Genomic DNA, 26,999 nt, shown 5'->3' with positions numbered 1-26,999 from the left:
CCACCCATCAATTAGAATGGCTAAATTTTAAAAGACCAATAACGTTAACACTGGCAGGAATGTGGAGGCACTGGAACTCTCATGCACTGCAGGTGGGAATTTAAAATGGCACAATCACTTGGGAGAACATTTGGCAATATCTTTATTTTTTTATTTTTATTTTTATTTTTTTTTGAGACAGAGTCTCACTCTGTTGCCCAGGCTAGAGTGAGTGCCGTGGCGTCAGCCTAGCTCACAGCAAACTCAGACTCCTGGGCTCAAGCGATCTTTCTGCCTCAGCCTCCCGAGTAGCTGGGACTATAGGCATGCGCCACCATGCCCAGCTAATTTTTTCTACATATTTTTAGTTGTCCAGCTAACTTCTTTGTATTTTTAGTAGAGACGGGGATCTTGCTCTTGCTCAGGCTGGTCTCGAACTCCTGAGCTCAAACGATCTGCCTGCCTCGGCCTCCCAGAGTGCTAGGATTATAGGCGTGAGCCACTGCGCCCAGCCGTAGCAGACTAATTTGTAATAGCACCAAATTGGAAACAACTCAAATGTTCATCAAACAAATTGTGATATATCCATGCAATAGCATACAACTCAGCAATAAATAGTAATGAACTGTATTGATAAACACAACAACATGGATGGACCTCAAAATTAAAAGAAGATAGACAAAAACGAGTACATACCATATGATACCACTTATGTAAAATTCTACACAATGCAAGCTTCCTGACAGGACGGAAAGCAGATCAGTGATTGCCTGGGAATTGGGGCCGGTGGGGGTCGGGGGAGGGAAGCACAGGAGGGACCTAGGAAAAGGGGGCATGAGGAAACTTCTAGGGGTGATGGATATGTTTATGTCCTGGTTTTGGTGATACCTTCATGTTTGTATACATATGTCAAACTTACCCAGTTGTATACTTTAAATATATAGTGTATTTTGCATAAATCACACTTCAGTAACACTATTAAAAGTGTGTGTGTGTGTACTATACATATGAAATTTACGTAGGAGCATAACATTGTGGGTGAGAACATGGACACTGAGGCCAGACGGCCTTGGTTTGTGCCCTGCTGTGTCACTTAATGGCATTATAATCTTGAGCAAGTAACTTAATTTTTTATGCCTCAGTTTTCTTACCTGAAAATGAGGATAACCATAGTACCCACTACCTGATAGAACTGTTGAGGAAATTAAATGAGTTAACATATTTAAAGCATTTTAAATAGTGCCTGACAGTGTAGTAAGGGCTCATGAAATGTCAGCTCTTGCTATCAGTAGTGTGGCGTCTGTTAACAGTTTTCAGCAGTAAACACGAACACTGTCGAGTCATAAAGGTCTATTATAAAAATATTTGAGTAATACAGAGCTACTAAAAGTATTGCCTTTGCTTCAAAATAACCTGGAGTGAGGGGTATAGATTACAGATGAGCCACGTACCAACCTCCTCCCCCCATTCCAGCCCTCCGAAGTAAACATAATTAACATTTTGATGGCTACACTTCTAGACTTTTCTACAAATATACAGAGAAATATGAATATCTGCATATTGGTACAAATACACATACACATTTTGTATAATTGGGGTCATATTATACATATTATTGTACAACTTGATTTTTCTCTTGATAATTTGTGGACTTTCTTGTTGAAATGAACAAATGTGTATTGTTCCTCATCACAGCTGAAGAATAGTATTTTTTCTGATGAACATACTGTACTTTGCCATTTCCTGTTGGTGGGCATTTAGATTTCTTCCACACATCACAATTTTGTTCTGGCTAATGTTTTCTCTTTTTAGTACCAGAAGTCAATACTTTGTCAATTTCTCCATTAGCACTCCCCAATCACTGCTTCCTTGAATGCTCTAAAAACTTTATTCTACAAGCCTGACCTTTACAAGCCAAAAAAAAAAAAAAAGGAAAAGGAAAAAAAGAGAGAGAAATAACAATAAAAGTGAATTTCTGCTAGTGTTATGTTTAAATCACCTGAGAAAGCATGTCTAAGGGACACCTTTTCAAGTTTGTTCTTTAATCCACAAACTCAAATATTTTTTTCCTTTCTTTTTTCTAAGTCAGACTTTTTATTATTTCTTGGGAGGCTGACCTTTTTTGTGTCCGTTTATTATGTTTTATCCTTTGTTTCACATACAGAAAATAGTAAACTAATAGGTAAAGTCTTTGCTGGACTTACCCTCCAGTTTTGGAATCTTTTTGTGAATTTGTGGTAGGCTGAATAATGGCCCCACAGATACCCAGGCCCTAATCCCTGGAGCTTATGAATGTTACCCCATGTGGCAAAAAGGATTTGATAGATATAATTACGGATTTTGAGATGGAGAGGTTTTCCTGGACTATCCAGATGGGTCCTAAACGTACTCACAGGTGTTCTTATGAAAGGGAGACAAAGGGAGATTTGACTATCGCAGAGGAAAAGGGGGTTTGCAAGTGGCAGCAGAGGCGAGAGTGACGCAGCTAGAGGCCAAGGAGTACCAGCGCCCCGGAAGCGGAAGTGGGAGGAGGCAAGGAACCGCTTCTCCAGTGGAGCCTCCAGAGGAATCAGCCCTGCCGGTTTGGGACTTCTGCCCTCTAGAACTGTAAGTGAACAAATTTCCATTGTTTTAGGCTACTGAGTTCATCGCAATTTGTTAGGAAACTAATACAGAGCTCTACTCACAATGCTCTGTAATTAATTTTGCTATTTTTTCAACTTGTTACTTATAATTGTTCTTGTTAATTGCTTTTCTTTCAACGAGTGCTTTGCAGACATTGGAACAAAATTATATATTTTGAACCGGTGATAAAAAATGAGTTTATAATGGCCTTTCATGATATAAGCAGGGGCTTGTTAACCCCCTAATCTCACTTGTTTCTTGCTTTCCCCACCCCCACTCTAGCGGCACCAAACTACCAGGGCCTTGCTTTGATATGGTCCTATGTCTTTGCATTCCCACTCACCAGAGGTTTCCACTATTTATAGTCTAATATTTACCTTTATCAGTTTTTAAGACATGTAGTACTTTTTTCACTTTGTTTTCTGTTATACTTATTTGACTATGTGGCTTATTGTCTCTACTTGATTATATATATTAAAGGCAGGGATTTGCTATACACTATACTCCTTTATAATCCTTCCTGGAACAAAACAGAGATAGAAATAAGTAAACATACTATTTGGGGCTAATTTCCACAGTTATTGACATATTCTAGGTAACTAACATTTATTAAGGATTACTATCTTTCAGACACTCTACTAGGAATTTTATATATTCTACCTCATTTAATCCTCTCAGGAGTCATATGAGGTGGTTTTTCCAGCTATCTATTGCTACATAACAAACCACCCCAAAACTTAATGGTTTAAAATAATGACAGCATTTACTTTTCCAACAAATCTGAGTTTAGGCAGGTCTAGGCAGGGCTAGCTCATCTCTGCTCCACTCAACATCAGCTGGGGTAGCTGAAAGGCTCAGGTCTGGCATCATCTGAAGGCTCATTGACTCAGATGTCTGGTAGTTGACACTAGCTCTTGGCTGAAACCTTAGCTGGAGCTGTTGACCAGCACACCTACGTGTGCCCTCTCCATGGGCTGCCACATCATAGTGGCTGGGTTCGCAGGGCAAGTGCCCAGTGGGGGAAAGCCAGGCGGAAGCTGTGTGGTCCTGCACGACCTGGCCTCAGAAGCAATTCAGTGTCATTTCCACTGCATTCTATTCGTTGAGGCAACCACAGAGCCCTTCCCAATTTCCAGGGAAGGGGAAATAGAGTCTGTCTCTTGATGGGGGTGTGTCATGAGTATGTGGGGCAGGGAATATTGCTGTGGCCTTTTTTTTTTTTTTTCCTGTGACCTTCGTAGAGAAGTAATGCTCTGGCCAGTTTTGAGAAATCCTCCTGCCACAGCAGAAGCTCGTCATGGTTAAATTATTAAAGCTGGTAAGTAAGTGGCTGAGTGTTCAGGATTCTGACTCCAAAGCTCTATGATCCAGATATTTTCTTAGTTTGTGACTTTTAAAGTGATTAATATCATATTATTGATTCCTTTTATAATCTCTAAACAAATTCTTATGAGCACTGTTCATTCTCCATAGGAAGACTATATATAAATTATTTTTCAAATGTATAAAGATACTATTGTGCTGCATAAGATACTAATTCGTTTTGTAGCATATTTTAATTCTTGGTAGCTTTTTATCCATGGAAAGGGAATAGCATTTTCAAGGAAGTAGAGAAGAGAGAGAGTACAGCATGTGTAGAGAATAGCGTGGAATGAAACAGCTGGAGAAAGCAGAGCAAAACCGTAAGAGATGAGAACACAAAGCAAGCAGGGCCAGACACAAGCAAAGAGCTTAGACCCAAAGGCCAGGAGGAGCCATTGAAACATGTAAGCAGGGAAATGATGGAGTTCAGATCTGATCTTTAAACAACCACTTTGCCTTTAGAGTTAAGTATTCAAGAGCATGGGATTTGGAGTGGTGCCTAAATCCCAATTCACCCACTTACTGCATGATTTAGAATTTTCTTAGAATATTATATACTCTTTTAACCCGTAGACCCAGGTAATCTTCAATTTGGGGAAGCTTTTTTTCCCTTTTGATATCTTGGTCTTGGTTTTTTTTTTGTTTGTTTGTTTTTTGTTGTTGTTTTTTTTTTTTTCTCGGTCTCTTATTAACTGTGTATAGACTGAAGTCCAATTCCTGGGTTCCAACTGATAGTTGTGCACATCTGTTCTAAAGAGACAGAGTAATTCTCTAATCTACTTGAATTCATCAGGATGGGCTTGGCTATGATTTAACAAATAAACCCTGAAGTCTCAGTGGTTTAATATGATAAAGGGTTATTTCCTTCTTGTGAAAAGTCTGATACAGGTAGAGAAACTTTTCTCTATTTTATAAATTATGGCCTGTGAAATACGTAGCAGGGGAAGATAAAGTTGGAGGATTTCGTGAGATGGGTAGATCAGGCCGGGAGTGGTTTCCGTCACTTCCACCCACATCCTATTGGCTGGAATTCAGTCGCAAAGCCCCGATCTCACCGCTGAGGAGACGGCAAATGTAGAGGTGCACGTGGATATTGGACAGGCACGAATGGTTTCTGCCACCTCCCTCCCCACTCAGATTTTCTGGCATTCTCAATCAATTAAAATTAAGATTCTCATAATGAACAGATGCAGAGTCCTTTTGTTTCAAACTGTCAGTAGTGTGTCATTGCTGAGGACCAGTCCCTTCCCCAGTACTCCCTCTGCAGAGCCTAGGTGTTTTCTCCATGGTCTGCCCTCTCCTAATGCTGCACTGAGATGGAGAAATGCAAAGAAATGCAAAGAAAATTCTGATAGTCTCAAAAAATAAAACACATACAACTGAGTGACGTCTACGTGGTTTCCTGGTTGACATGGATGGGGTTGAGAGGGACATCCAAAAGGCTATCCTACCTTTTAAACAGGTGGCTCTCTCTCATAAGATAATGTCTGATTTTTCCCCTTTTTCTAAGTTCCAAACTTTAAGATGTATATGATTGTTAAGCCTAACTAACTGGCTGCTAATATATGTATATTGTTTATTTATCCAGTGCGGTGAGAGAATGGAACATCTTGGTTAGCAGAATGTTAATTAAATGCTATTAGGAAGTACAATGTAATAAAAATGTACTACAATAAACTTCCTTTGATGATTCAAAAGTCACCTCAGAATCCCAAAGTAGTTCAGCACTTTGGAAAAAAATATTATTCCATATTTTTTTATAGCACTCGGACTTTACAAAGTACTTGCATATATTTTTTATCTTACTTAATTTTCATAATTCTGGCCAGTGGGAATTATTAGCCCCATTTGCTGGATGAAGAAATGAAGGCTCAGAGAGCTTATTTGCCCCACATTACAAGGACTGAGAGTGAACTCTACTTGGCTGTCTCTGTACTGATGATAATCAGTAATTATTGTCCAGTCCTGCAGACATGACTATCTGCTTTTCATGTTTTAGATTTGACTTAGTGTTATTTTCTATTTTAGAGTTTTTTTTTCCCCAAAGAGAAACTATTCCTAAAAATGAGATTCTTAAAAAGGCTGGAAAATGTATCTCTAATTGACAGGGAAGAATGTAAAATCTTCTATTTTACATCATCCTTCCTTCTCCTCTTTAAGAAGAATAAAAGTATCCCAGAATATCACACACACAGGTGAGTTCGAGAAACTTTATTTTCTGTCCTTTTAAGTTTGGGGCGTTGGCACTGCTGCAGGGAAACAGCCTATGTTATTTGCCACATTGTGTATATTTTCTATATCATATTCGTTAACGAGAAAGCATTTGAAAACAATTACATAATTTAAATAAAGTCATCGTTTCTGATGAACTTCCAAGGTTGGTTTTGTTGGTGTGTGGGATTCTACTCTGACGGGGTAGCAGTTGTTTCACATAAGCCTGTGTGACTCCCACACAGCTCGTCACCATGGAAGGAGTGAATTCGTCACGCAGGGTTTCATCTGCCCTATTTATTTAATTTCCGTTGTGAGGACCTTGCTCAGTTACAGGAGATCTGCTCTGGCAATGGCAACCTAGCAACGGGGTGGAATGCCACCCACCCTGGGCAGCGCTCCCCTCCGCTCCCGGGCAGAAGGGCACAGGGAGATGTTAATTATTTACAGTGGTGGATTAGTGAGACTACAAAGAGCACCTGGGCCACTGTCCACTGGAGCTAATTGCCTTTTTGTCTGAAGTGCACACAGACAATGCGTCTATCTGAGGACCCCAAAATATGCTGGTTTAATTACATATTTCTTGGAGGGTAAAAACAATTTGTAAAGCTGAATGATAATTAAATTTAATCTAAATATATATTATTAGAATGATTAATTTTCTGAGTGGCATTTTAAGTTTTGCAAAAAAGGAAACTTCATATATTATGTCCACCATTTGTGGTCTCATATTAAAATGATCAAAGGCCAATGTTAAACCAGGCATGGTTAGTCCCTGCTTAAGTCACATTTGAGTCTGGGAGATGATCCTGTTATCAGTAGTACCAGAAATATTAAAATCAGAGATTATTACATAGAACAAAGAGGAAGCTACGGCTTCTCTGGTGTGCGTGCGCCTGCACCCGAGACAAGCAAGGAAAGGAAACAACATTCATGAAGCACCAACTATGTGCCAGGTACTTTATATACACTGTCTCTGTATGAGGCAGGGTAGGTATAATCATTATCCCCATTTTACAGATGAGGTAACTGAGACTAAAATGGGGATGGAAATTACACCTACCCTACCTGGGGCAAGTGCAGGCGAGGAAGTGTTGGAGCTTTGGGGATTGGAAGGGGGCGCCAGTCAGCCCATGTCCACTCAGGCCCGGCGTCCCTGCACCTCCAGCTGTGGGTGGCGAGCGCCCCAGCTTGAGCTTCAGGTGCGTTCTTTATTCAGCATGTGTGGCCTCCTCCGCCTAATGGAGGGTCTGAGCCAGACCAGAGGGGCTGGAGGGCTTCAGAGAGAACTCGCCCCTGGGAAGGAGGCGGCGGCACCGTGGGTCTGCCCGAGTTTCTGGGTGAGGGTGACCTAGGGAAGTATAACATATAGCTCAGCCATGCTGCGTGGCCTGAGCCTCCTCCCACCCATCTTCAGTCCTTTCCTCTTTCCTTCCACGGGCCCCAGACCTGCGTGGAGGGCTGAAGGCTCTCCGGACTCCTCCTGCTCTCGCCCCAGTAAATCTCTCGCTCATCCACTCCTGCCTCGGTGTTTGCTTCTTGCTGGGTTTGACCTGCCACAGAAGCACTGTCCCAGCACCTTCTCCATGGTACAGGCCACCAGGCAGCTCTGGCATTCTGAGAGAAGGGAGCCTTGAGTGCCTGGTGGGTGTGGGCTTGTTTGCGAACACATGTGACTCACCTTCGTCCCAGGGGCTACGTGACGCACCCGGAGGCACTTGGCAGAAGGCTGGGACACCCGATCGGCAAGCGGCGTGAGAGCCCACCGAACTTGGGCTACGGCTGCTTCTCTGAGCCCTCGGTGGTCGTGGGGCTGGTGAAGGTGACGAGACCTGGGAAAGCTCAGCTTATAAACACACAATGAAAATATCATCCTGAACTGGTAATAACTGCTCGCATAAGCAGGAGGAGCCGCATGTTTAGTTTCTACAGCAAGAATGTTACAATCATTTTGTGTTTGTAAATTAGGCAAGATAATAGCAAAATGTATTTACTGCTTGCTATTATCTACTAGCCACTGTACAAAGCTCTTTATTTGATAACCTTAAGGCAGACACTTATTCAATATCCCTTACTCTGGTCTCCTACCCTATCCAAGCCCTGCTTTTGCTTAAGACAGCAATGTGCCCACCCCAGGTAATGGCTTACGTCACACAGTCATGACACCCCTGTTCTCTGCAGTCCCAGCTTCTTTTGCACCGAGGGTGGGGGACTGGGTCACGGAGCACACTTCTCCTAGAAAACTGCAGTGGGAAATCCCTCTCACTTCAGGTCTTTGCTCTAATTTTGCTTCCCTGACAACCCTGTCTAAAATGGTAGAGCCTGGCACATAGTAGGCACTCAGCACATTTTTTTAAGTGAACTCATGAAAATAAAATTAGATCTCTGGAGAAGGTGCAGAACAGCAAGCACCCAAGGGGTGGGAAGACGCTGGGCATGTTTGGTGAACAGACCAGTGTGACTGGGAGGGAGTGAGGCAGGGGAGAGGAGTGAGGGACATGACAGGAGACAGCACACAGCCTGCCTGCACCGGGGCTTGCAGGGCACAGGAAAGCCTTTCGTTTCTATTTCCACATTATGCTTTAGTATAGGGCATCCTAATCCTTTACCTTGAACTACTGCCTCCTAATAAGATTTCCTGCCGTGAGACTCTCTGCACTCTAATCCATTCCTTATCTTCCTCAAAATAAAGCTGATCATGTCACCTTCCTGCTTAGCCTTTCTATTAATTCTCTCCACAAATTATGATCCGGCTTCCTGAACTTAGTTTATGGGAGCCTTCACAATGTGACTCCAAGATCTGCCACTCAGATAGTTTCACATGCTGTTGTTGCCTTTTTGCGCCTACACTGGTTAAGCCCCCTATGTTGACTAGAAGACTGATGGTGAGGCCTGTGTCTTATTCTATGTCTGGGAAGAAAGCTTTCAACTTTTCACAATTAAGTATGATGTGTGGTGTAGGATTGTTTCACATGCCCTTCATCAGATTAAGGGAATTCTCTTCTTTCTGTAGTTGCTAAGAATTTTTTATTGTTATCATGAATGGATGTCAAATTTTATCAAATGTTTTTCTGCAACTATGTGGTATCATAGTTTCTCTCCTTTAATCAATCACTGATTTATTTTCTATGATTACATTAACTATATATTCTCTGGATAAATCTAACTTGAGTTTCATGTGTTATCCTTTAAATATATATATATATATATTTTTTTTTTTTTTTCTGGATTCACTTTGCTAACATTTTGTTTAGCACATGGCCCTTCAATTTGTGCAGTGGCCCAGGGGAAGCACTTTTTGGAGAGGTGATGAAAAGCAAGCTGAGAGGTAAAAGAGCAAAGTTTGATTTCCCCTTCTGCCTGGGAATAGGGCCTCTGTGTGGACAGCAAGGACTGGGTGTGGGAATGTCCGAAGCTCTCTATTACTATAGAAAAATACAAATTTTGTTATTGAAAATGTTCATATTCAGTACAAAAATGGAAACAAATCTTATTGTTACAATTCCAAAGTTTTAATAGCAGTGAAATAAAAGTCTATATTTATAAATAAGCCTATATATGTTCAGTTTGCTAGTTCATCTTATGTAAAAAATAATGAATAAAAGAAGGAGGGGTCCCACAAAGTCCCTCAAACACATCTTCAGAAAGCTTTTCTATGTCTATTCTATGAATGACATCTTCTCTATGACTTTGTCTAGGCCAAGATTCATGAGGACGGTCTTTTCCAACTCCAAATAACTGTCGTAGTCAATTTTCATCTCAACCTCCATTTGTTCTTTTGACTTCTGATATGTTTTCTACCGGGAGAAAAACAAGACATCCCTATAAGATGCTGTTAGTTAAAAATAGCAAAGGATGAGAAGGAGCTGTCTGTGAGCAGTTGACCTGGAAGGGGTTTGCAGGAGGGTGGGAGGGTGGGAGGCGTCTGAAGTGCTGGGGAAATGGGGAGTGGGGAACACACGGCCCTCCAACCCCTCTCTCCAAAAAAAAAAAAATCCCCTCTTCCAGTCTTCTTCCCCATGACTCTTGCCTCCTGGTGTAGCCTGGAGGGTGAGTAATTGCCTAGAGCTTGCAGAATTCTTTTGAAGTCCCTCCTCTCCTAAATCCCATATAGATGGCATAGCTGTGGCTCACGTGGCAACTACTACTTTTCCCAGCTTTGGGTCTACAGCTGAAATTCCAGTTTGGAAAATTCCCTTTAAGGAGTGAGCTGTATCCAGACTTGATGTCTGCAAATAGAAGGGCATATGGCTTTCCTGGAATCTGCAGGTGAAGCGCACAGCCTCATCCTGGCGCCTGGTGGGTGTTCACAAAGACCAGCCTTGCTGGACCATGTGTGATTGTTCCCTGCCCTCTGTAATGATATTAATAGTGAACACCTACTAGTACTTTGTGTGTTACTGGCTAAGTGCTGTACATATTGAAACTCATCTGATGCCCAGTGCTGTTCTCTGAGGTTGTTGCAGTTACTGTTCTCATTTCCCCTTCATCAGCAGGTGCTTATGAGGAGACATTTCTGACCAACAGTAGTTGTTTTTCCTTAGAGACCTTTTTCATGTTCTAAATGTAATAGAGGAACCCTTTTAAATTAATTCACTTATCTACCACCTAGTTCCAGGAAAATTTGAGAAGTGGTAGCTCTACTTAAAAGAGGTATTGCATCAAATGAAATGAAGATACAAGGAGTTTGAAAAATTTTGGAAACTAAAAAGCGCAGTAAAATTTTAAGATACAATTATTATAATATTCAGGTGTTTTAAAAGTATTTCACATGCAAATTATTTTTTTATTATCCACAATTCTACTTGTTCCAGTTGATGCAGATAATGAGGAGCTGTCGCTACGGTATTTAAACACTCATGATAATTGTGGATAATTGCTGGGGTAGGAGCAGATTATCTCCCACAACAGAATTTCAACCAGTGTCTGTTAAGTGCACAAAGAACAAAACCAAGGCCAATTTGTTTGTATTAATAGCAGTGGAACACAATGAAAAGTTAATTAACTGGTATTCTTTTATACTTTGTTACCACTAAACAATGTTTTTGAAACGAGACCCTCTGCTTTTATTACCCTAATTAGTATCTATCAATAAGTGATAATGTTAACCTAGTTCCTAATACGGTACATTAAAATATTTCCACACACTGGTGCTTTTTATTAAGACTGAGGGTCTCACATGAATAATTCTGTTGGAGAAGGCTATGTATTTGGCTATAAACTACAGGTGTGATCAATGATGAAATTGCTGGTGACACAAGGGAGGAAATGAGAAAGAAGTAGAAATATAGACTGAGATGACCTCAGGTGAGAAAGAGAGAAAAGATGACATCATAGAAATTTAAAAGCCCCAAATTCCAGTGGACAAGGGAAGAGCAAGAGTCACAGAATTCATATCAAACAGGGAGGAGCTGAGAAAGAGGAGAGTGGGGGGCTTTTGAGCTTAGCTTCCTTTCTGATAGAGTTTAAGATTGATTGTGTCCCACACCAAATTTTCTTCTATTTCAAGTTTGACAGCTCCAGTATATTATATATAGTAAGATTGATCTCTCTCTCTTGCTATGTATCTATCTACCTGTGTATCTATGTATCTATCGTGTACCTATCTATTGTTATTGTTATAATAGCTCTCATTTACTGAAAGTCTAAAATTTTTCCAGTTATTTACTGAAAGCCTTACGGTAATCCTGAAAGGTAATTATCAGTATTCCCATTTTCCAGACGGGAGAGCTGAAGCTCAGCAAAGATGGGAACCTTGCTCCAGTCTCATAGCTAGTAAGTGGCAGAGTTGGGATTGAGCCCAAATGTCTTGATTCCATATTCAACTCTTTTCCCACTGCCTGTTTTAATGCATTATTGACCAGATATTAAAATTCTATATAATGAAAGCATTCAGATTTTGAATAAATGTATTTATACCAAAGGACTTTGAAATATAGAAAATTTCAGAAACTTAAGTTAGACAGAATCTCACTGGGTGTCCAACTGGCAGTTCTCACTCACAGTGAGCTAAGAAATCAAAGCAATTCCCTCTTGACTCTAAAGAGAACAAGAGAAGAATGTGAAAAGGTATAACTTTCCTCTGGAAACTGTGGAATAAGCTAAACCAACATTTTTCCCTGGTGTTAGAGGAAAGCCAGTTTCACTTCTGAAGTTTAACTTACAACTTTTTTCTTCTCCTTTTCCAGCTCCATTTCTTTCTTTTCTTGCTCACGAATACTTTTGCGCTGCTCTACGTATTCCAGATGCTTGACTTCTCTTTCAAAGTAGTGATTAACACTTGATATCTGTAGGAAACAAAGGCCCATGAGAAGGTAACCCACAGGAAGTCCCATGTCCTTCCTTAGGTTCTGTTAGAATTCCTGCTGCTCCTAATTAGGTAGGTTACCTACCCAATCCACCTCCCTAATCTACTTGATCTTTACCTAATGACCACCTATCTAATCATTATGTAGACTATCTACTTTGGGAATACTTCAAATCTTTCAGGTGAATGTAATTTGGAAACTGTGCCTACAGGCCTACTACTGGAGAAGCTAGCTCAATTTGGGGTCTACTGTGATAAGATAAGTCCCTGTGACTCGGAGGTTTCCAGAGCAGGGCTGGAAGGAGAGAACTTCAAAAAACAGCAATATCAGGGATTGATTTTTCCCCTTTTCTCCCTTCTTACTTCTAAGACTGAGTGAAATTTCATATCACCAACCAAACTTGGAAAACTCAGATGAGGATATCAACGTAGAACCTTAAAGGGAATGAAAGCAAAGCCAAGTTCCTGGTCCCCCGAGAGCTTAGCATGTAGGCATAAAAATAGAAGCAGAGAAGTCAGCAGAGACCTTGGGGAAGGCAATCAGGGAGAGAAAGCTTTCACCTGCCAGTAACTAGGCCGATGTTGTTGGGACCTGCAGTGGATTGCAATGTATATATTTAATGTCAGCTGTATATATATTTATGTATTTCTATTTGTTGATCTTTTTAAAACCTCATGATTAACACTGTTTGAAGTACTTGGGTGGTGGGTACAGGGCAGGGGGTTGCAGAATATTGCCAGTTCAGATGTGCTACCTGCAATACACCAAGTTGAGGGAGGAGGAGATGGGGGTGGGTGAGGGAGAGAAGCATAAAAAATGTCAACTGGGCCCTCAGGGAAGGGCATTGCTGAAATAAGCATCCCGCTCCTCAGTTACAACTGGAAAATAACATTCTATGATTATGATCCCCAAATCAATTATTCTCTCAGAGTCTGGACTTCATTAGCTTCTTTCCCATCTCATGTCTGGGTTTTATTGGTTTTTGTTGTTGTTTTTAATCTTCAAACTATTTAACTCATACAACAGAAATACACCCTCTTATTTTTGCATGAATCTTTTGTTCCCTTATAGAGCAAAAATGCTGTCATTTCTAACACGCTTTTAAGACATGCCTCAGCAATATCTGGTCACAAAAATCCTCAAAGCCAAAAGTTACAAACCTCATTGGTGGAAGGGTGACTTAATGTCCAAGGAATTTCTAATATATGCAGGGTTCCGTAATAATCAGCAATGGCTATAAATTGCTGCTTAGCTGAAAAATTTAAAAAATGGGAAGAAAAAGTCAGCAAACAGAAAGCCATCTTAAGAGGTTAAATATGAAGTGTATTTTTGTTTTGTGGTCTCCCAAAGGACCTGCTGTGGACACAATGATCTTGACATCTTCATAAGATGTTCATGACTGGACCATATACATATGTAAAAGTCATTTTTTCCAGTTGACGAATTGAAAGCTAAGACCCTGAGATTGTCAGACACCCTGTCACCTCAAATCTTGTTTTCCTGCTGTCTATATAAGTGTGGCTCCCAGCTGAGGTTGACGCTGTTTGTGGTTGGGCCCGCTGGGCGGACTTGAGAAGAAAGCTGGGGAACACATAGAGAGATTTTCAAAGAAAATCATAACGTACATTTTCACCAAACACAGAAGGGCTAAAGGATACCATCATCCTTTAATGGATTTCAAAGACACAGCCAGAACCACAGTTTTCTTATTATAAAAACAAATTGCTTCCTTTGAGCATTTAAAATGGGTGTAATACACAAGGTGTTCAAGAATTGTAATTTTCTATCTCATCATGTATGGGCTTTCTTTCTTCTTTTCATTTCCAGAAGAAATGGTTCAAATTGCTAAATCCTGGACTCATAATTCCTGTAGGTACACAAAAGTCATGTTTTTGTATCAAAAATGGGAAAACACACTTTGGTGACACATATGGCTAAGCACTGGTCAGACTGTGACCCTCTAGAGATTCTGAAGACTGAGTTTCCAAATCTAAGGTTTCTGAGAGAGAAATGGATAGAAAGATAATTTTATACCTGCACACCTTTGGAAACAAAAGGAAACTTCTTTTAAAAGGGGCAAATATAATGAATTTACATGGAAAGTACTATTTGGGCAAAACCGAAAAATTGGGACAAAGGAAATAAATTACGTCTCCATAGACACATCCCTGAATTTATGCTTCCTTTGTTAGACATTTATTTTTCCTCATAAGTGATTCAGAGGTCCCAGAGAGTCATTATATCTAATGAAGAGAAATACTTGATGTTGTCCAGGGGAGAACCATAAGTGACATAATATGGAAACGTGGCATAAGGAAATGTTAAAGGAAGAAAACTTATTCTATTTGGAAAAGAAGCAGCCAGAAGTAGCAAAGATTTAGGGATCACCCTGTCTGACTGGAGGAGATGAGAAGGATGTTTTCCATCCTGTGGTTCAAAACCGGCTCTGCTGAGGCGTATGAAACGTGGCTCAGAAACCAGTGAAAATGAGACAAAACAGTGAGAAAAGCTCGTGTTGTAAGCCAAGATTTGAGAACAAGAGAGAAAGGAAAGGAAAGGGAGGGATGAGAAGGAAAGGGAGGATAAGAGAAGAGAAGGAAGGGAGAGGAAGGGAAGAGAGGGAAGGAAGGAGAAGGGGTGGGTGGGAAGAAAAACAAAAACCTGAGAAAAAACACGGGAGGCTTTCCAGAAAAATATCAAAATGTTCCCGAGTTACCCAAAATGACTTAGCTCATTTGATTAGAATTAACATACATGAAAAGGTCCAGGGTTTGATGTAGGTGATCACAGTGATGCAAATATTTTGGGACAGCGCTGGTTCATGAGTTTTCTCCAGAAGGTCCCAGATATCAACGAATCCATCTTCTCGGCCAATATAGAAAACTCCAGGCCTTGTCAGGGACCAGTGCCCTGAGGTGTACCTTTTTGGTGCACAGCATGACTGAAGGAGGGGCCCAATCTTTAAGCGAATTTTTAAAAAGACAAATGAAAAGATTTTGTCATTATCAGAGGGAAATTCACAATGATTTTCTTTAAGTACAATCTAGCTGGCTATGATCACATAACAGTAAAATTATGTGCACCAGGAAGTCTTGCTGCTTTTTCTTGTAGGATTTTTATATAACACCAGCTCCTTTCTTTCCTGTATGTTTTTCTTTTCTTTTTCTTTCTTTCTTCTTTTTTTTAAACAGAGTCTCACTCTGTTTACTAGGTTAGAGTGCAGTGGTGTGATCATAGCTCTCTGTAGCCTCAAACCCCTAAGCTTAAGTGTTCCTCCTACCTCAGCCTCCCAAGTAACTGGGACTATAGGCACACACCATGCCTAGTTAATTTTTTTATTTTTATTTTTTGCAGAGGCCAGGTCTCGTCATGTTGCCCAGGCTGGTCTCAAACTCCTGGCCTCAAGTGATCCTCCCGCCTCGGCCTCCCAAAGTGCTGGGATTACAGGCATGAGCCACTGTCCCCAGCCTCTTTCCCCTCTTTCCTGCTTGTTTTCATAAACCATTGAAAAAAAAATTATCATTGCTTTTTAGAAAAGATCAAACCTTCCAATTGAACTGTTGATGGTTCTAATAATCCAGCTACTTCTAAATCCATTACTCTTTCTACAGAGATTGGTGGACATTAGATACGTAAAGATTATAAGGACACTTTGCTTATACCTTTACTTTGCTAGCAGATATCTGCTTCCCATGGAAACAGCTCTGGTAGTTAGTAAAAGGAAATGAAGAATCTGTCAATTCCAGCTGTGAGATGCATGTTGAAAATCAACAGCAAATTGAAAAATTCTCATTAAGTAACTTCAAGTGGAAGCATCTGACAGCTGATAAAGATATTTGGAAGAGGTTTTAGGCCACCAAAGCATCATGAAATCAACTTTTCTTTTCTCTACCATGGGGTAATTTCATTCTTTGGGAAGTTTTTACAGAAAAAGATCAGGCTTTCAACCCACTGTCAAGCTCCATCTAGCAACCAGGTATCCTCATTTGTCTACTCACATCTGCAGGGACTAAACTAAACCATGGATGGCCGGGCGCGGTGGCTCACGCCTGTAATCCTAGCACTTTGGGAGGCCGAGGCGGGTGGATCGCTCAAGGTCAGGAGTTCGAGACCAGCCTGAGCAAGAGCGAGACCCCGTCTCTACTAAAAATAGAAAGAAATTATATGGACAACTAAATATATATATATAGAAAAATTAGCCGGGCATAGTGGCGCATGCCTGTAGTCCCAGCTACTCGGGAGGCTGAGGCAGGAGGATCGCTTGAGCTCAGGAGTTTGAGGTTGCTGTGAGCCAGGCTGACGCCACGGCACTCACTCTAGCCTGGGCAACAAAGTGAGACTCTGTCTCAAAAAAAAAATAAAATAAAAAATAAAATAAAAATAAACTAAACCATGGAGCTATCTCCCACCCTCCAATACATATATGAGAAACTTTCCTGTGGGGAAAGAGAATGTCATACATTCATAAACTCCTTAGAGGTGACACTTCAAACCTGTTCTCCTTGTCCACTTCTCCCAGTGACTTCACTTTCTATGGATAACCAGGTTTCCGGCCCCTGCATAGTCTTTGCACCATCTTGCCTGAATTTTTTTTCCTTTTACTACAAAACTTGCTCATTGTAAAAATACCCTCAAACATGCAGAAGTACATTGGTATAACATAGAAGTCCTTTTGTTGATGGACACTGAAGTAGTTTCTAATTGTTTTCAATGATAGATTTGTACATATATTCACATACATATTTTGAGTATTTGTGTAACTTACGAGTTCCACAAATAGAACTGTTAGGTCAAAGAATATATACATTCCAACTCTGAAATAGATATGTACATATTTCATCTTTTGATAATCTTCTCAAATTGCTCACCAAAAGGAAATATTAATCTACACTTCCATCGAAAGTACTGATTTCCCAACACCCTAGCTTCACTGGATTTTATCAGTCTTTCTGGTTTTGGGCAGCTCAGCTCGTACCCGCCTGGATCCAGCCCCTTTCCTAATCCTGACCAGACTCTGGCTCCTGCCTCACTTTGGCCCATGTGTGTCTCGGGACAGGCTGTGATCTGCCTGGTGTCGGACCCCTCAGCTTACTCACTCCCACTTTCTGAACCTGCCAGTCAACACATTCCTAGTGCAGAAGCAAAGATGACAGACCCCATGTTGCTCCTTGGACTTCATACAGAACTCAGCGTCCCATCTTGTATTTTAAAGGGCGGACAAAATACAAGCCAAATCAACTGCTCACAGCAGATATTTCAAAGAAAAGACTGTGAGGTTTCAGACATCAAGGGACTCATAAATGTTGTTTCCTTCCCTCAGGAAAGAAAAGCAAATGGATGTGTTTTCAAAAGGCTCACAGTGGTTCTGCTGACAAGCTGGAGCCCTGACCATCTGTTCTAATTTCTCTAAAAAATATCCCAAAGGCACTGTTATGTTAGAACAGGGTGTTCTTTCTATTGTCTTTCTCAATAACAAAGGACCACACACCCACTCCTCCCTTTTGCAGGCAACTTACCGTCACATTTTCTTTCCAGATGGCCACGTTCCACCCACCAACGGTGAGAATAATGTCGTTGTAAAAAGGTGATCTCTGAACAGTGTGGACAGCTCCATCATGGACAGTGTAGAGGCTCACTGGCTTCTTTGCTGTTGGAGTGGAAAGGCCATATCATCTTTAATAACATTGCTTACATTCCCCCAATGAAGAATGGACAGACAGGTCCCAATTAATGAGGTCCAAGAGTGAAGAACCAGAGGTTAGGGTGAATAAATCTGTCAAGGGATGGCTCCTTCTCTTTTTACGGAAAATCCTGGGAACTTCCCATCAGGGCCACTTCTCAGGCTCAGAGGAATACTTCATGTTCTTATTAATTTACTCATTCATCAATTCATTCAGTTATTCAATAAATATTTGTGGATTGCCAATATGTACCAAGTACTGTAGGTGGCTGGGTAAACAGTGGTTAGCAAACAAACGTGATCCTGTCTTCATGGAGCTTACAGTCCAGTAGGAAAGACAGATACTCAATGAACAAATCCCAAAGTATATAACTTAAAAATTGTCAAAAGGATTATGAAGGCAAATATATTATAAGAAAGAATAGCAAGGGGAATTTGTAATTTGGACTTCAGAAAAGGCTCTGTGAAGGTGATCCCAGCATGGGATACGTGAAATGAACGGGACCAGGAGAGTGCAGACCATGCAGGGCCTTGCAGAAAGGAGTTTAGATTATATCCTAAGTATACTGTGTTTTGATGAGTCCTTTAGGCCTAGAAGTGAGAAAATCTGGCTGACATTTCCAAAAGATTCTCTGGCTGCTGTTGGGAGAATGGGTTAGAAGAGGGAATATCAGAGGAGGCTATCATGGTAGTTCTGATGAGAGAGAATGGTGGCTTGGATTAAGGTGCAATGGAGAAGTATGAATAATCAAGAAATGTTTGTGAGTTAGAATTGATAGGACTTGGAGACGGCTTGAATAGGAAGGATGAGAAAAGAAATGCTGAGGATGACAGCCAGGTTTCTGACAAGAGCCATGGAGTTTCCACGGTTGAAGCTGGGAATACTAAGGGAGGAAGTCTGGATGTTGAGATCAGGGCTCCCTTTTGTCTCTGCCCCAGCCCTGGAGGTCTTCCTGCTTCTCAGGTCTCTTTACCCAGAGAACAGGAGGATTCTCATTGGATTTCCTCTCCCCCTGGGCTGGCTGCAGAGCCAAAAGCTGCTCATTCCTTGTTGCCCACACTCACAAGCCCCAGGGATGGCCATAAAAATATATGCCTGTTTAGGCCAGACCACAGTGTCTGGCTGCTTTATACTATAACCACAGAATTATTCTGAATCTTATCATTTTAATAGCTATGTGAGGGATAGGTTTTCCCCCCAGAACACGGATGAGACATTAAGCAGAAAAAGATTTAATAAATCTTGCATGACGCTCATAAAGCAGGGTTTCAAGGAGCTATTTGTCCACCCATGTTCATAGCAACGGTTATGCACAATAGCCAAATGGTGGAAGCACTCGAGTGTCCACTGTTAGGCGAATGGATGAACAAAATGTGGTATATACATACAATGGAATATAATTCAGCCTTAAAAAGGAAGGCAATTCTGGTATACACTACAACATGGGTGAACCTTGAGGACATCATGCTAAATGAAATAAGCTAGTCACAACAAGACAAATACTCTGATTCCGCTATATGAGGTACCTAGGGTAGGCAAATTCACAGAAGCAGAGAGTAGGATTGTGGTTGCCAGGGGCTGGGGGAAGGGGGATAAGAGGAGTTGGTGTTTAATGGGTGTGGAGTTTCAGTTTTGCAAGAAGAAAAGAATTCTGGAGATTGGGTGCACAATAACGTGAATGTACCTTAACACCTCTGAACTATACACTTAAAAATGGTTAAGTTTTATGTTTATGTGTGTCTTACCATAAGTTTAAAAACTATTTTTTAAAAAAGCTTAAAAAGTTTAAAAATAAATAAATCAAAATTTAAATGTAGCTCTTTTGGATTAAAAAACAAAAGGCCCATTTTCCTCCAACCGAAACCCCATCTTAAAGAGAGCACAGAAGACATACTTCTAAGGCCACCTTGAAGTGATCTAGAAGATCACTTTCCAGGGCGCAAGAGCCCTGGAAACCAGCACCTTTTTTCTTGCTGTTGCTGAGTTTCTCAGAGCCCAGTTTTGCCTTCAGGGTTAGCAAGACTTCCCCGGACTCCACTTCACCGTGGTGAGCAAGGCCATCTAGAAGTCTGGAAGCCTCTGAGAACTGTAATGATCACCAGTGATAACAATATCGACAGTAGCAAGGTTTATACTTTAAAACATTAGATGTTCTCAGCCCATAATAACTTTTTTCTTTTTTGTCCTTTGAAAGACCTTCGTCCATTTAGCAATGAACGGAGCTGTCCTTAAATTATTAAGTGGACTGTCAGAGCCTCCAGGGCAGGTTTTTATAAGAAAATTACCATAAACAAAAAAGCAGTTTTTCAGCGTCATTGTCTAATGCTGGATGCAGTATAGTAATTTGGTTAAGAGCACAGACTCTAGTGGCAGACTGTCTGGGTTCAAATTCTGGCAATGCCACCTACGGTAGCCACCGCACAGGGCTGCTGTGACGATTAATGAGTTATCCACAGAAAGTGTCTGGAACAGTGCCTGGCACATGCCATGTGCCAATTTGTGAGTAGAGTACGTGAAATGATTGTGTCCACTGCCAACATTCAGCCTGCATTTCTTGGCTTGTCACTTAGATCACCTGGAAATTTTGTTAGATTTGGCTTCTTTATCACACACAACTCAGTGAGGGTAATCTGTCTTTTAGCAGTTTCTTCTTGGAAGAGGCAAGTCTCCTTCCTGCCTGGTTGTAGATTTGAGATAAGAATATGGGGTTCCAAGCAGACTAAGAGGGGTCAGGTCCCAGTGGTTGTCTCATCTTTACTCAAGAAACCTCCATGGTGTTCACAAGAGACACTAGACTGGTAGGTCCTAAGGAAAACATTGCCAGTTCCCAGAATGTGAACAGGGCACACAGGTCGCAGTTCAGAGCATCTACACACTGACTTTCCCTATACTTCAACCACTACTCAGTAGGAATACAGTGTTGTTGGCTTTCCATGTTACAAAATACTGGACTGATGATTTCAGATATTAACATAATCTTTTAGAGTTCGTGGTTAAAGCTATTTTGATTTTTTTTTTTTTTTGAATGAACTAAATGCCAAAAAATGAAAAGCAGCTCCCCCTTTTCCCAGCTACCCATATCCTGTTGGCCCTGGAGCCCTGGCATGCAGACCCCTCAGCTCCTCCCCGCCATTCCCTGCTCCCTATCCCTGTCCTCATCCCCAGGCCTGCACCTCAGCCTCACTGCCTCTCTGCTGGGGCATTGCAGCTGGCCTTCCTGAGTCCATTGTGAGTTCTCCTAGTGAATTAACCTAGCCCTTGCTCTCCCGCTAGAGTGATTTTCTGATTCTATGGGTGGCTCTAGGATAAAGTCCAAAGTTCTTAGTAGGGCACTCAAGACTCTTTGCCATCTGGACCCAAATGTCTTTTCTGTCACCTCTCCTGCTGCTGTTGTCCTCCATTGCTGTGCTTTGGCCAGGAGATCTCCCTGGTTCCCAACTGTCCCCTGCTCTTTTGGGCTTCCATATTTTTGCACTCATTATTCTTTCTCCCTGAAATGCCTTTCCCCATTTTATCCATCTGGAAAATTCCAATCAAGACCCAGATCAACTGTGTCTTCAGTGGGATCTTTTCTTAACAGCTCAAGAGAGTTCCTCCCTGGGCTCCCACATCATTTTGTGTTTGCTTACAGTCATAGCAGTAATGACACTGTAATGTCATCATTTGTTTATTTGTTAGACCTTTCCAGTAGATCCTAGAACTCCTTTGGGAAGGATAGTATCCTGATCATCTTTATATCTCCAGTGCCTGGCACATAGTAGGTCTCAATAATGATTTGATGAATGAATGTAAGTTAGGAAAGAAAGAACAAACATCAATGAGGTTCAAACATAAAGCTCTTGGGTTTTAAATTTGTTGTTATTGGTTCTTTTATAAATGGAATAAAATCCATTTAAAACAAACAACTAAACCTGTTTGTCATGGGTCCCCTAAAAGCAGTTTGGCTCCAGGAGGCTGGCTATAGGAGGAAGTTGAGCCCAAGAAATCTCTGAGACTAGGAGGAATCTGTGTCCACCTGTGCACAGCCTAGTCATGGCATCTGGTCTTCAGCTTGTGTCTCAGGGGTGTGGTGAAGACCGCTGCTGTGTTATATAGTGCCTGACTTGAAATACATGCACAATTACTAACATTCATGAATTATTAAGTAAATAGATACATGAATAAGCATAAAGGAACTTGAATATAATTTATTATATCTAATATCTAATTTTGAGTTCAACTTTAAATCATGGAATTGGGAGAGAATGGAAAGTGGAAAATCAGTCCCAATTCTGAGTGCACTTGACCCTACCGTGGGTCACAGCTAATCCTCTCTCAATGCCCCACTGTTATCAATAACACACACTTGGGTTTCTGGTCAAGAGTGCTTTTGCTTCAAGATTAAATGGCTGCACTGAAGGCAGGGTTGGTTGACAAAGCAAGCCTTCCCAGGTCTAAGGCAGACTTTGGTCTCTGGAACCAGACTCAGCAGGAGTGAAGGGAGTAAAGTTACAGGCGAAGACCCGTGCTCCAACAGCTGTCCCCTGCAGGCTGTGGCTCTGATCTCTGACCCTTGACCCCTGTCAGTCACTCACATCTCTACTTGCCCAACCACTCACAGGGTTGACCAGATCTCCTCCTCTTCTGAGCCCAGCTGCCCGCCACATGTTCCCACGTGGAGTTCTGAAGCCTTCTTACCAGCCTTTGTCTGCCGAGCTGTCCCAGGAGCTACCTCTACCTTTGCTTATGGTTATCTCAAACTTTGAAATGCAGCTAGAATAGAATATACTTTAATACCATGATAAAATTCAAAGCTTTAAAGGAGTAGTTGTCATTTAAGTGAACCCCAGAGCTCTGAGCCTGTTAAAGACAGGGAGCTTTGCTTATTGGGGTGCCTGTGCTCCTGACCCTGATTCCTGATCACATCTCGGGTGACCTGCATACCTCTTCTCAGCTGCCCAGGGTTTGGGTCCTGGGACAGGACAGAAGACACAAGGAAAACATCTGTCTTAGCCCCAAAGGAGGGTCCTGAAGTTGCTTCTCCTATAGTGTTCCGGGGTCTTCAAGATCATTAAAAATTTTGCTTATAATCTCACATCCATTCATTTTCCACATAGATGAACTATCAGGTTGTTGAATTATTGAAACCAGGTGTTATTTTTTAATTAAACTGTTCAAGTGACTCTGTCATTTAAGCATCATACAGGTCAGCGCTTTTCAAATTTTGGTGTGAAAACAAATTTCCTAGCAAACTTTTTAAAATCCAGATTTAGCTACAGTAGGCCTAGGGCAGGATGGAAGGTTTTTAAGTGTATTTCTAGCAGTCCCCCAAGTGACACTATACTGCTTTTTCAAGGCCCTCACTTTGAGTAACAAGCGTGTTAGTCACAACCGTAGTGCCCTCCCTCCCATTAGCAAGACCAGGGTTACTTAGGACTTCACAAGATTCCTTTTGGGTAGTTTAAATTAAAAAGGACATCTTATCCATAACAAAGCAATCCACAAAACTTACTCATCAATCGGCCCGTTTCAGGGTCTCTTTCCATTTTCCAATCTGTGTATATCAATTCACCTTCCTAAAAATATTACAGGTTCCTGATGAGTATCATGACAAGAGACAAAGAACATCACATTCATGTGCTAAGACTGATTGTAACAAAAACAAATACAAAGTAACAGGTCAATTTAATCAATTTAATCAAATAATAATATGATACAGTCGGGGAGGGGGAGGCTCAAAATGATTACTGAATTTTTTTTTTGAGACAGAGTGTCACTCTGTTGCCCAAGCTAGAGTGCCGTGGCGTCAGCCTAGCTCACAGCAACCTCAAACTCCTGAGCCCAAGCAATCCTTCTGCCTCAGCCTCCCGAGTAGCTGGGACTACAGGCATGTGCCACCGTGCCCGGCTAATTTTTTCTATATATATTTTTTTAGTTGTCCAGCTAATTTCTTACTATTTTTTTTAGTAGAGATGGGGTCTCGCACTTGCTCAGGTTGGTCTCGAACTCCTGAGCTCAAATGATCCGCCCGCCTCAGCCTCCCAGAGTGCTAGGATTACAGGCGTGAGCCACCACGCCTGGCCCATTACTGAATTTTATATTGAATAAAAAATGAGTTTTTATCTACACATAGTGACATGAAGAACACAGGAAGTTATGCAGATAATTTACGTATGAGAGTCTCAATCACTGGGTTTCCAAAGTTTTTGTTATTAATCCATGAAGGGAGGGATCTGGTCCATGTTATTGAGCGATTTCTTCTTGGCATATTATAAAGCCAATACTTAATAAATATGTGTGGAATAAGAAAGAGAGAGGGAATAGGAATGCATAATATGGTAGTAACTACTACTTTTAAAGTTGAGAACAGGAAACAAAGTTTAATCCAAATAAAATAACAACTAATACACATTCTAGTTCTGCCTCATGGTCATTTTAAGAAGAGCAGAAGGCAGAGGGACCTGCCACACAAAAGGGAAAGACAGACAGAGCCTGTGAATTCCAGAGCTGGGGAGGTTAGTCCCACTCTGCCATCTCATAGACAGAAAGCTGAGGCTCAGACAGGTTCAATGGCTTACTCAGGGTCACCCAGTGCAGTCTCCTAATTCTAATGTTTCTTCGCTGAGTGATAAGAGGAAAACACAGAGAGAAGCTTGTATAAAAAGAGGAGTTAAGAGGACTCAGAGGAGGGGATGGATTGGGATGTGAAGGCATGAGAGAGGGGCAGAAAAACATTTGGTTTATGCACAGGGAAGGATAAGCTCATTGGTGACAGGGCCCATTCATTCCCCCATCTGTGCTTTTATTCAACTGCGTTAATTCACATAACAAACAAAGATTGTATTTGGTGTTGGAAATTCCGAGTCTGAGGACAGCCCTCCTTCCACTCACAGTACTCACAGCCTAAGGGAACAGACAGACGGGTACATGTTTTGCTAGCCTGTTGCTGTGTGACATGTCACCCTCAGAGCCACCATTTACTGAGCACTCAGTGCTTGCCAGAGTTGTTAGGAGCTTTATGTATGCTTAGTGAGCATACATAAAGCTCCTCAATCCTCACCAAGGTCCTGCAAGAGTGATTAATATCTCCTGAGTCTCATACCTGGTACATGGAACACTGAAGTCAAACTAAGTCAAAGAAGAGTTGCTTGAACCAATTTAATAAATATGTGTTCAGTGCCCATTATATTATATCATCTGCCAGGTACCTAATTCCATTTCCTGCACCTCTGTGTTGACATGCCTGGCCCCAGTACTCAGGCGCTCTTCATTTCTGGGCTGGCCTGGCCCCTCTGCCCCGCAAGGCTCTACTCCCTCCCCTTGGCCCACCCAGCCAATCAGACCCCGAGAGGCCTCCCATAAGCTCTCCCCAAAGTGGATGGATAGGCTGTGTCAGAAGTCGCTAGGAGAGCCTTCCACCAGAATATCAGCCCCACGAGGGCAGGGAATTTTGTCTGCTTTGTTCAATGCTATTTCCCCAGGGCTAAGAGCAGTGCCTGGCACACATGAAATGCTCAGTAAGTATCTTTTGAATGATGAGTGAAGGAATTCCAAGCAGGGCAGGGGCTTCAGAGGCAGGAAAGTTTGTATCAAAGAAACATGAGAAAATGCAGAGCAGCCCGACTGAGTGAGAAGGAGGTTGGTGCAGATAGGGATGGTGAGATAGGCAGGGGCCAAATGATGCAGAATCTTCTAGGTCATGGTGTGAGGAGTTTGGATTTTATTTTATGTTGCACTGAGTTGCCACGGAAAAGTTTAAGCAGGGGGTGTCATGCTTTAATTTCTGTTTTAAGATCTTGCAGTCATTTATCTTTCTAAAGCTGATCTGATAGTGTCATCCCTCTGCTTTAAAAACTTTGGTGCACAAAAAGACAAATATTGCATGATTCCACTTCCACCAGGCACTCAGAATAGTCAAATTCATGGAGACAGAAAGTAGAAGGGTGGCTGCCAGGGGCTGGAGGAAGAAGGGAATTGGGAGTTATGGTTTGGTGGGTACAGAGTTCCAGTTTGGGATGATGACAAGCTCTGGAGATGGATGGTGGTGGTGGCTGTACATCAATGTGACTGTATTTAATACTATCTAATTATATACTTAAATGGCTCAGGTGATAAACTTTATGTTATGTGTATTTTACCACAATTTTCACAATATTTTAGAAAACTTTGCTGTGAAACTCAAGTTATAAAACATGTATTCAGTAGTGTCCCATTGCTTGTCGAATGCAATTCAAATGAGCTAATACAGCAGAAAAGACCCTTCTGTACTGGATCCCAACTAGCATTCTAAGCAGAGATTTCTCTCTTGCACCAAACTACTTCACTGCCTCCAAGCAAATCCTGGACTTCCATAACTCCAAAATATTGTTCAGGCTGTTATTTCTGTTGGAATTGTACTCTCACCATGTTCTTTCAGGTTCCTTCTCAACCTCCAACATCCAGCCAGCTCATGGGTCACCTTCCTCAACTTCCCCTTCCTCATAGAAGTGGCCTCTGGATGGTGTTGGCATTTTTACGTATTGCTGTCAATGTGTCTGCTCCTTGGCTAGGCAGTGAGTGGCTCGAGGACAGAGGGATGGTGCTGCTCACCTCTGATCCCAGCACTCTGCCTGGCAGGAGCTCTCCAGAGTTTGTGCAACTGATTAATATCCTCTTAATACCAAAGTGTGAATGCAAATTGCATTCTGGTGCAACTGAGCCAAGGTATCTCCCCATGGTGGCTTGGCCTGGGAGAAATGGCCTTTATTTCAGGGAAAGAAAGACATGAATGAAAAGAGCATCTCTGCTCTGTATGACTAGATAAAGTTCTGAACCTCATTTCTTTATTTGTAAAATGAGAATAATGATATCAACC

The 26,999-nt window shown here is 41.6% G+C and overlaps 1 protein-coding gene across 1 annotated transcript in view; it reads right to left on the bottom strand.

Moving 5' to 3' along the window:
- Positions 1-9,836: 9,836 nt before the first annotated feature.
- Positions 9,837-26,999, bottom strand: part of DNAI3 (dynein axonemal intermediate chain 3) — a 61,531-nt gene continuing 44,368 nt past the window's right edge. Inside the window, exons 17-22 of the mRNA XM_069479188.1 lie at positions 23,658-23,721; positions 18,002-18,132; positions 15,240-15,444; positions 13,646-13,737; positions 12,342-12,464; positions 9,837-9,974 (exon numbers count right to left, since the gene is read on the bottom strand). Of these exons, the coding sequence (XP_069335289.1) occupies positions 9,837-9,974; positions 12,342-12,464; positions 13,646-13,737; positions 15,240-15,444; positions 18,002-18,132; positions 23,658-23,721 (753 nt within the window). The remainder of the gene's footprint in view (positions 9,975-12,341; positions 12,465-13,645; positions 13,738-15,239; positions 15,445-18,001; positions 18,133-23,657; positions 23,722-26,999) is intronic.

This window comes from Eulemur rufifrons, chromosome 8 (assembly GCF_041146395.1).
Source record: "Eulemur rufifrons isolate Redbay chromosome 8, OSU_ERuf_1, whole genome shotgun sequence".
In the NCBI taxonomy this organism is placed as follows: domain Eukaryota; kingdom Metazoa; phylum Chordata; class Mammalia; order Primates; family Lemuridae; genus Eulemur; species Eulemur rufifrons.
Note: the sequence above shows the minus strand (reverse complement) of the source record. Positions and strands in the feature narration are given on the sequence as shown.